At 41.8% G+C, this 10,449-nt stretch overlaps 1 protein-coding gene across 1 annotated transcript; it reads right to left on the minus strand.

Annotated features, from left to right (window-relative positions):
* Positions 1 to 2,104: 2,104 nt before the first annotated feature.
* Positions 2,105 to 9,858, minus strand: LOC308132120 (GTPase IMAP family member 8-like). Its single transcript, XM_080499091.1, has 4 exons — positions 9,718 to 9,858; positions 8,224 to 8,853; positions 6,148 to 7,365; positions 2,105 to 6,048 (listed from the first exon to the last, which is right to left on the minus strand). Coding segments are annotated over exons 1-4 (3,231 nt in total). The 5' UTR covers positions 9,719 to 9,858; the 3' UTR covers positions 2,105 to 4,666.
* Positions 9,859 to 10,449: the final 591 nt, after the last annotated feature.

A 10,449-nucleotide genomic window follows, 5' to 3' on the forward strand; every position in this document is an offset into this window, starting at 1 on the left:
ATTTCTGTTTCGGCTTGTTTTGAGAAACAAATGAAATCATGAGACGTTTAGTAGGTTGTATTTAAAGGTTGTTGTGTCGTGGTTACTGACGGGACCGCTCCAGTATTTAATGTGAACTGAACTTTCTTCATTAGAATATTTAATATCAATAATGTCTGAATAGCAACATGACAAAAGGACTAAGCACATTTTATTTAATAATCAGGAGTCCAGGTCCCCTTGGAAGTTAAAAAAAATTAATCAACGTTGTAAAATTTAAACTTGCACATTGAAGAGAAACAGAATAAGACATTTTCTATAATGGTTATATTTTGTAGGCTAATGTGTGGAGGTGAAAGTGGGCGTGTCCAGTGTAGATTGTACTGTTTTGGCCAATCAGAAGGTCCATCGTCATACTGGAAAATGTGTTCTTAGCAACAGAAACGAGAAAAATACTGTCTTGTTGCCATTTTGATGTTGTGTAAACAATGTACTTGATGACGCTGGGAAGACGTGTTCAGAAGAAAGAATCTGTCGATCGGAGTTTGAAAGAAAACGAGACGCCGGCGCTTTAATCTGAAAATGTTTATTCTGCTACTGGAATGAAGCAGAGCACAGCAAGCATTCACGACAGGAGCTCACACCCTCCTGAAATCAGCACCGAGACGTCAAGTACCAAGTCATGTCTGAGTTTCACTGATTGACACACTCTGCAGACAATACCACTTTGTACCAGCAGGTGGTGTCATGGGTAGCATCACATCTTTATAAATATTTATGGTTTGTTTTGGTAATTTAGCTTTTTTCCCCCTGACTTCCCAGGATAAGAATTATTTTTTGTCCCAGTGTCACTGTCGAACTGGGAGTGGTCAGTGGGAACTGATGATGGCAATTCTCCCAGAAGCAGCTCCGATCTCTACATTTCATCTTGAGCCTAACTTCTCCCCAACGCCTGCTGAGATTTGAGAGAACGTACTTGGGCACTTGAGGTGATGTCCTCCCTCTGCTGCTCTCCCATCGGAACGAGTGTGTCCACCGGCTTCTTCTCGCAGGGGTCGACACCTGCACCTGAATAAAACATTTCCAGTCGAATTGTTGTGGATTTTATGAACTGTTGGTCCCCGAAAAAAAGAGGCAGTGACCACTGCAATGTTATAACAGAGAGAAGAAACATTTGTGTCACTCAGACTAGTTCATAATAACATTTTAATATTTCTATTGAAGGAATAAGCTTCAACTCCGAGTTTCAGTTGTACTCACCCTGTGTGAGCAGACACCTTTAAATAAAGAAATTAGAAATCCCCTTGATTTTATTAACTAATTCCTCCAAAATGTATCCTTGCTCTGACTCACATGGGGTCAAACTTCATTTCAAACTTTATTCTAGGGCCACATGCAGAACAATTTATTTTCATTTCGTCGTTCATTGAGAAGAGGATGAGCAGGAGGGGGGATGATAAGTAAGGAGGAGAAAGAAGAAAGGGAGGAGGACTGTGGGTGTAAGAGGAGTTCTCTGCCGTTCTGATGGAACTATGATGTTCTGCTGGCGCCCCCTGGTGGCCACAGGCTGCTCCACACGAGTTGATCTTATGAATGACTCGATATGTGTTTTAAATCCACCTCTGATAGTTTTGGATCTGCTTCCTGTCAGAAAACTACTATAACTTAAATACTTTGGAGTGCTCAGAATATAACCTGTAGATCTAGATTCCTTCATGTCAGTTAGTTTGGACATTTAGGTCCCTCCTCATGTCTGATTGCAGATCACTGCCCTGATGTGTGATTCTCTTCACCTGGTCTCTGCTGTGTGTGTGTTCTTCTGGTTAATCTGTGTTTTCTGTGTTACTACGATCCCTGGGTTCTCTGAGATCCTCCACGTTCTTGGATTCCTGTGTTCCCTGTTCTCTAATAAAACGAGCCTCAGCACCTGCTCTGTCCAGATATTCAGTCTTCCTTCCACTCGTCACCATCCTCCTCTGTATTTCTGCTCTTTGAACTGATGACCTTTCACCTCACTCTTTAGCACATCATTGTGGGATCCACTGAGCTCTGCTGCTTTTCACTTCACCTGAACTCTGAAAAAAAAACACTTCATCAGTCCAGTGTTACTTGTTAAAGTCCCAGTTTATTAAAGTCCCACTTGTCCCATCAAATCTTCTTTTTTTTTTGTTATTAAAAAAAGAAAATTTTAAATACATTACAGTCATTCCAATGTGCTTTTATAGAGAAAATAGAAAAGCCCAACATATCCACATGAGAAGGCAGGTTTGTTTGCAACTGTGGAAAGGAAAAACTCCTCCAACAGGGAGAAACTTTTGTAGAAACCAGAGTCAGAGGTGGAGGAATTCTGCAGACCGGTTGGAGTGAAAGGATAGAGGAGAGGAGAGGAAAGACAGAGATAGACTTGGTGGGGAGATACATGCAATACCTTTGTCAGAGCTACACATATTTTTTTCTTTTTCTTTTTATAATACATTTTAATCACAGTGATCCAAATATTTTCCAACTGCCGTGAGATTAAACCAGCCTGAGCAACAACAGAGCAAAAACCAAAATAATCACAACAATGATAACAAAAGCAAAAACAATAGGACATAAAATAAAGAACAAAAAAAAGAAAAGAAGAAAAAACAAAAAAAACAAAACAAAAAAAAACATGATTTTGATAATTGACAGAACAAATAGCAGAAAATTAGAAAAATCAGCAGCAAATCTCATCAATGAGGAGTGGAAGTGTGTGTGCGTGTGTGTGTGTGTGTGTGTGTGTGTGTGTGTGTGTGTGTGTGTGTGTGTGTGTGTGTGTGTGTGTGTGTGTGTGTGTGTGTGTGTGTGTGTGTGTGTGTGTGTGCGCGTGATGTTTGTTCTCTGGATGTGAATGGAACTGTTGTGGGGGGGCCCACAGTACCACCCCGGGGGCCGGACGCCACCACTCCGGCACCCATCAAATCTTCAGGAAAGTTTACATTCATCATAATAAAAAAATTAATTGTTGAATTAATGTCATTTAATCATATCAGTCCCTTTTGATTATGTTATCTGAACAACATATTAGAATGAACCATTTAACAAAGAAAAACTCAATATGCACATATTAATCAAACATATTTCTGATATGCAAGTTAAACAACAGCCTCAGTTGATGTTTTTGAGTGAATTCAGAAAAGACCATCCATCAAACATTTCCTTTAAAGGAGTCATATGCAAAGTTTATTGCCCCAAATCTAACTTTTCCTTGAACACCCATTTGAATATTGGATCAGAGGAGCTGCATTCGGAATCTGTTGTGTCTGTGAATTTTGTCAACATGACCCCTTTAAGCTCACATGACGTGAAGAGATGACACAGCTTTAATATTTACATGTGATCAGCGGTGAGTCACTGTGTTTCTGTAAAACATTCACACAAACTGCAGCAGGTTATACAGCTTCAGCAAAACAAATAGAACTTCTACTCATGGATGGATGTTTCCTCTTATTTACATTAGCAACATTTAATCAGAGTGAAACCATCACTCTCTTGTGTCAACGTCAGATATGAATGTTTCAGATACATAGAAGCAAAAAAAAAATCACAAATAGAAAATGACCAGAACGATCATGAGATGAAGTCGTAGCTGTGAGTTTGAGTTCTGTAAACAGTGTCTCGGTTGGAATCTGTTGGAATCTACAAAAGATGGAGAAAATGTTGCTGTGCTGATGATGTTTTGATCGTCGTCCAGCAGAAACTTCTCAGATATTGAGGTGAGTTGTGGCGTCACCCTGCTGCAGGAGTTCATTCTCTCCCTTCACAGCAATCAGGATTGTGCATGTGGTCCCTGTGCATGTGTTTGCTCCCACAGTGCTGGAGGTGAGTTGGTGATGTCCTGTCTGTTTGTGTCCTGGTATGGACGGCTCACCTGTCCAGGTGGAACCTGCCCCCACATCCTCAGATTGAGGAAGTTCCAAAGACGAAGGAAAACACGAGTCGCTCCAACACGATGAAGGAGTCAGGAGTTTGTTAGATTATCGGTTCTTTCGTAACTTGAGATAAATGTGAACATCACAGGAAGAGAGAGGAAACTTTGCGCAGGTGGAGGAGTTCAGGTATCTTAGACGACACTTTCATTGCATTTTGGGTGTTTTTCCACAACAACTTAACTTTTCGGAGACACACATAAGCACTACAGTAGTAGTTAATATTTCTGTCCATGTTCTGAGTAGATCGATGGTAACGATGCAGGTCCAACAAGTTTTGCTGCTTCATCTTGAATTTAACAGCTTTTCTTCTATAAAGTGTTTATTTACATCATTTACACACATCATTTATTTAATGATTGATTTACTTACTCGACCACTGCTGCGTTTTCTACTACTACCCATTGATGGATGGATGGATGGATGGATGGATGGATGGATGGATGGATGGATGGATGGATGGATGGATGGATGGATGGATGGATGGATGGAAACATCTTCCCATTAGAAGTTCCACACATTTTCTTTGAGGAGAAACAAGAGAAGAAGTTTCCAGCAGTGACTTTCTAGATTGTAGAGTTCAGTACCTGGTCGGTGTTTTTCATCTCTTGGTTCACAGTTCAAATAGAAAAGTAGAACATGAAGGGTCACGTTGAGCAGGAAGGTAGAGGAAATACAGAGGCAGCACTTTGTACTTGAAGTCAGTGTGAATCCACACTGACGTCTGATCAAATTCATGAAATCGTACATGTTCGCTTCTGCTGATTTTTCAGTAAAGCTGTGAATTCCTTTTCTTTCTTGATCTTTAATTCATTGAACTTCTCAGCTTGTTTTCTGACCTCGTCTTCATGTTTCTTTTTCATGTTCTCTAATTCTTTCTTGTAGTTTTCTTGTAATTCTTGTCTCTTCCTCTCCTCTTCCTTCCTTTTCTTTTCATCATCTTCTCTTCTTTTGTTTTCATATTTTTCTTTATCCTGCTCAAATTCTTCCTGAAGCTTTAACAGTTTATCTTTCTCCTTCTGTTGTATTTCTTCAGTTTCTTTGTTTCTTTCCTCCCACCATGCTTTTCTTCTCTTTTCCCAGATCTCTTGCTCCTTCCTCATCTCCTCTCGAGACTCCACCAGTTTTTTGTCAATGGACTCTTTTTGTTCAGACTCATTTTTTATCTTCTTCTCTAAATCTTCAAGCTTCTGTTCCAACTCTCGTCTTTGAGCTTCTTCCTGATGTTTCGCTTTCTTGTCTTCTTTTTCTCTCTCCTCCTGTTCTTTCTTTCTCAGCTCGTGCTCTTTTCTGATGTTTTTCTCCTTTTCATTCAGTTGTGCTTTCATCAGTTTTCTCTCTATTTCCAGCTCAGCTCTTTGTTCCTCCATTCTCATCGTCATCTTCTGCATTTCATCCTGATGCTTTTTTTCCACCTCCTCCCTCTCTCGCTTCATCTCTTCTTCTTTCTCCTTCAAGATCTTTTCCATTTCTTTCTTTATAGCTGCCTCAGCTTCTTGCAGCATCTCATTGGTGAAGCAGTCGCCTCCGCTTGTCTTCACCATGGTGTCGATCTTTGCTATCAGCTGCTTGACTTGATTTGGGTTTTGGTCACGATTGTTGAACACATGGTATCTTCCTCCACAGTCGGCAATCAGACTCTTAAATGAATCGTCACATTTATCTCTAATGTATTCTTCTGCTGACACCCCATCTGCTTCCAGATCATCTCCTCCCGTTAACAGAATGAAGGCATAGTGCAGAGATTTCTTTCCAAATCCTTCCTTGATGAGTTTCAGTGTTTCTTTCTCTTCTGGTGTGAATCTGCCGATTCTTACCACCAACAAGAAGACGTGTGGTCCTGGAGCCAGAAGACTCACACATTTCACCATCTCATCATTTACCTCTTCAATGGACAAACTGTTGTCAAACAGTCCAGGAGTATCAACCACAGCGATCGTACGATTGTCTACTTCACCCACAGCTTTCTGACAACGTTTAGTGACTGATTTTCCTGCAGTTAGAGCTTTAAACTCCTTTCTTCCCAGGATGGTGTTTCCTGACGAGCTCTTTCCACTGCCAGTCTTCCCGACAAGAACAATTCGGAGACACTCTGTGTTCTGTTTCTCCTCATCACCTGTGAAAGATGATCACACGTTACCATAAAACAACAGAACAATGTTGTGCTGAGAGGTGATGTCCTGTTAAAGACAGAAATAATAGGTAATGTACTTACAGCTGCCTGTGTTCTTTGCTTTCAGGTCCTCGAGTTCAGACTGAAGCAGGTTGTTGTTCTTCTCTTGTTGGATGACTTTTGTTATTTGGGCATGATCGAACATTGTCCTTGTGTAGGAGTCTGGTCCATTACGGTCTCGTTTCATTGTATCTACATTATAGAATAACCTTGAAAGCTCTTGTCTTCCATTAATATTGAGACCAAAAGGTTTCCCACTACGGCCCTCACACAACTTTTGTAGCTCCTTGTTTTCCTCTCGAAAGTCAATAGCTGAAGGATCTGAGTCCAGAGTGAACAGAGTCATGGTGAAGTCATTGACTTGAGAGCTGAAGGTCTTCTGGATGGTCTGTAACTCTTCCTTGTCCTTATCAGTGAGTGGACCCACAGGCAGGACCAGGATGAAGGCGTGGACACCTTCAGGATCACAGAGGGAGACACACCTGAGACACTCCTTCATCACCTCCTCCTGAGGTCTTCCACACAAAGCAGGCAGCTCCACCACAGAGACCCGACGCCCACACACCTCTCCCTGGGTTCTGACACACTCTGAGGAGTTGGCAGCTGGTCCAAACGTCCCTTGTCCCAGTATAGCATTGACTGCTGACGTCTTTCCTGCTCCTTTTCTGCCAAACAACACCAGGTTCACACAAGGTTGCTGTTTTCTTTTCAGTGCGAGAACATCTGTTTGTTTATCTATTATCAGATACTCTCCTCTCTGGGTGCTCACTATATCTTCCATTTTCCATATCAACTGTTGGACCTCATTTGTGGGAGGATCCTTCCTGTCAGAGATTCTGTGAACGTTTTGCCGGCAGTCCTGGATAAGTTGGTCTACTGTGTCATGACGCTCTTCTTCATGGGTCAGGACAACCATGGAGTGTTTGAAGACATCCTGACCAAACAGACTCAGGATGAACGTCAGAGTTTTTCTGTCGTCTTCAGTGAATTCAGAGGGCTTCACCAGCAGCAGCAGGACATTTGGTCCTGGAGAGCAGAACTCCACACATTTCTTCATCTCCTTTCTCACTGCTTCCACAGGCATTTTAAAGACGTCTGGAGTTTTCACCACTGTGAAAGGTTTTCTGTTCCACTCGCCAGAACAACGTACACTGTTTTTCTTAGATGATGCTTTAAACTCTTGTTTTCCAGTGAGGATGTTTCCCAGTGATATTTTCTTATCATCACTTTTCCCAAACAAGACGATCCTGAGTCCATGTGCTGGAATGAAAACATGAATAAGAGTGAGGATAAGAACTAAACACCTTCAAATATTTAAAATGAAGAATATTTACACAGCTGACATGAGAAAACATTTAAAAAAGCAGGCTGAATGTTTCTGTTTCTAGTCCTGAATTGATCAAACATGTACAGAGATCCAAACACAGGCGGACATGCCCACCTTAAGGAAACAGCAGGAGCTTTAATCATGATCAACAACCCAGGTCAGGTAGACATTATATAAAGTCTCTTATTCTGGTTTTCATTAACCTGATTTGCCAGAATAGTTTACCTGGTTTCAAATAATCTCCCTCCACACCACCGTGTGCACTGTGCTCGCTCAACTCAAGTTTGTTACTATTAGAGTTGGAGAATTCGAGAAAATGCTCATGAGATCAACCAGCACCCTTCCTGGCCCAGATCAACGTGTCATGACTAATTTCATGACGCGCACCATACAAAGAAAGTTGTGAAAATTGGGTGCATGCACCGACAATGGAATGCGGTAAATTGTCGATTCTAGTTTTGCTTCATTATATTAATTTGCTAATATTTAATTTATTGTTTAGGTTTGTCATCTTACAGGTGACCATTTGTGTTTTTGTGTTCAAAATTAACCCAAATGAAACAGCAAATACTTCTTTGATTTTAATGTGCCGTTTAGATTGTCAATTAATCAAACAATCATTAGAAAACTTATGGTTAGTGGCAGCACTACATCAGTTCTTATCACAAATCTGACTGTCTTAACTCTCAACCTTTAAAAATTATTATGATGATGATTATGATGACAACAACACATAAACTCAAAGGTTGTGTGTTCCTCTGACAGTATAAAAAGTTTTTTTTTCCACTTACTGTTTCCTGCCACTGGATCCTGGTTGAAGCTCGTCGAAAGTTCTTGCTTCAAACTTTGGGAACCAGAAGATAAATCTGAATGTACGTCTCTGAAAACCTCTACATGCTCTCCGTTGTTCTTCTTCATCATGTCCAAAATGCTGGTCAACAGGTCCTGTTGGAGGTTTTGGTTCCACGACAGTGTGACTCTACATTTCTTTATCAAGTCTCTCAATGGGGGGAAAGTTTCCTCAAGAGGCGACGACGTTTCCTCTTCAGGTGTTGATATCAGTAAGACTGAATGATTCCATGACTGCTCACTGAAGTTCTCCATGATGGACTGAAGCCTCTGGCTGTTCTCCTCGCTGAAGTCTTGAGGCTGAATGACCAGCAGGAACAGATGAGGTCCAGGATCAGAGAACCTCACACAAAGGTCTACATGTCCTGTCAGTTCTTCCTGAGAGATGTTGGGGTGCAGGAGGTTTGGGGTGTTGATAAGAATGACTGTTTTTTCCTTCAACTGTCTGTCGACACAGACACATTGACCCAGTTCTTCCTCCGTGTTGAATTTAGTGTCTCGCAGTAGGAAGTTTCCCACTGAGGTTCTCTCAGACCAGCTGTTCCCCAACAGAACCGCCCTCAGCGCCGACACTGGAAAGAAAGTTATTTCATCAGGAGTTCAATGAAGTTGTTTAATTACTTTTACATGAGCTTTATGGCCCCTACATACTCCCTTTTTGAAGCCAAAAGAACAAGACGAAAGTTCGGCAGTGACGTCAACAAGCCGCCGAAAAAAACGTTTGCTCGGCAGGACTGTTCAGACTCCACAACACAGTGCCGAACTCGCAGGCCACGCCTCTTGAAGCATGTACTCATCTTGACGAGTCAAACATTTGCATGAGACACTGATACGGTGCCACAGTGGCGGAGAGAGTAGTTTTTGAGTTGATGAGAGAGGAAGAGGATGAAGAAAGACAAGATGTTCAAAGGTGAGGAAGACGAAGAATTGTTATTAAGATACGGTCTCGTGGAGGAAATTAAGAAAAGGCGACCGCAAGACGCTGTCGACGCTGCCGAACTCCAGCCAAAGTTAACAAATTTAACAAACTTTTTAGTTTTCAAGCATTTTACTGTGTTTTACAAGAGGAGGACTTTGCTGATTTTAATGTTTTGGCAACAAAGACCAGTGTAATGCATCAAATGGTTTCCCTGTTAACTGGATACTAAGTTCCTTCAGCGTCAGCTGTTGCAGCCAGTAGGAGCAGATATTATAAATCTGTAGATGTCCTGGTGAACACGCGTTACAATCAAGTTTCTTAGTGCTTTACCTTTTGTGAGGCAGAATTTAACAACTGAACCGACTTCCTTTAGCTGAAGGAAGGCCAGTTCACGTGAAGATTAAGATTTAAGGAATTCACATTTACTTTCTATTGGCACAGGATTTATCTCATAGTCAGACTTTCAATATCTGAGCACTGCTGCAGCGCCTCCTGCTGGTTTGAAAGTTGTACTCACTGTCAGGTGGAAGAAATGGAAAGCTGCTTCTGCACTTCAGCGGAAGATCTGAAACTGGAAAAGATACAGGAATCAAAAATTCAGAAATCTTTCACTTAAGACTAATTTATGGCAGCTCCGAGTATTTCAAACTCAATGTCAAAGCAACACAGAACACAAGGCTGTGATCGGGCCGCTCTACTATGTAAAGTCTGGTGCTCCAAGTTTCCGGTGACTGCAAACTGTGGAATGGACTTCCTGACTCATTACTCCGCGTTTCATTGAGACACGCCTCCATTTAGAAAGTCTATTCCACATTTTGCAGCGAGCAGAGCAGAGCAGCTGGAACAAAAACACATGTGGACTCTTCAGCAGAAACACAGATGCGGCTTCATGGATCGGAAACCTCCGCAGGTTGGATCAGAAATTTCCGATCCGTGAATTACATTCATATCGGATACTTTGTATGTCTAGGATGCTGCGGTGCAGCCACATTACAGCCCTCCAGGGAGTTGGTGGGGTTCAAAGGTCATGCTCAGGGACCCACAGCGGTGAGACATCAGCTTTGGGATTCAAACCTGCAACCTCTTGACCCCAGTCTGCTTCTCTAACCTGGAGGCCACTACTGCCACATACCTGAGTGACTTCAGACTGATCCGATCTAGATTCAAATAAAAAAAGCCTTTAAGAGAGATGCTGTATCAGCTATGTCACTGTCACTGACGCTCAACCAGCTGAAGGTGGATTGCCTGT

The sequence above is a fragment of the Blennius ocellaris genome (genome assembly GCF_963422515.1).
Source record: "Blennius ocellaris genome assembly, chromosome: 7".
In the NCBI taxonomy this organism is placed as follows: domain Eukaryota; kingdom Metazoa; phylum Chordata; class Actinopteri; order Blenniiformes; family Blenniidae; genus Blennius; species Blennius ocellaris.

Coding starts and splice junctions, on each gene's coding strand:
- LOC308132120 (XM_080499091.1), bottom strand. Junction 7,366..8,223: donor GGATCCAGTGGCAGGAAACA/GTAAGTGGAAAA, acceptor TTTTCATTCCAG/CACATGGACTCAGGATCGTC. Junction 6,049..6,147: donor AGCAAAGAACACAGGCAGCT/GTAAGTACATTA, acceptor CATCTTTCACAG/GTGATGAGGAGAAACAGAAC.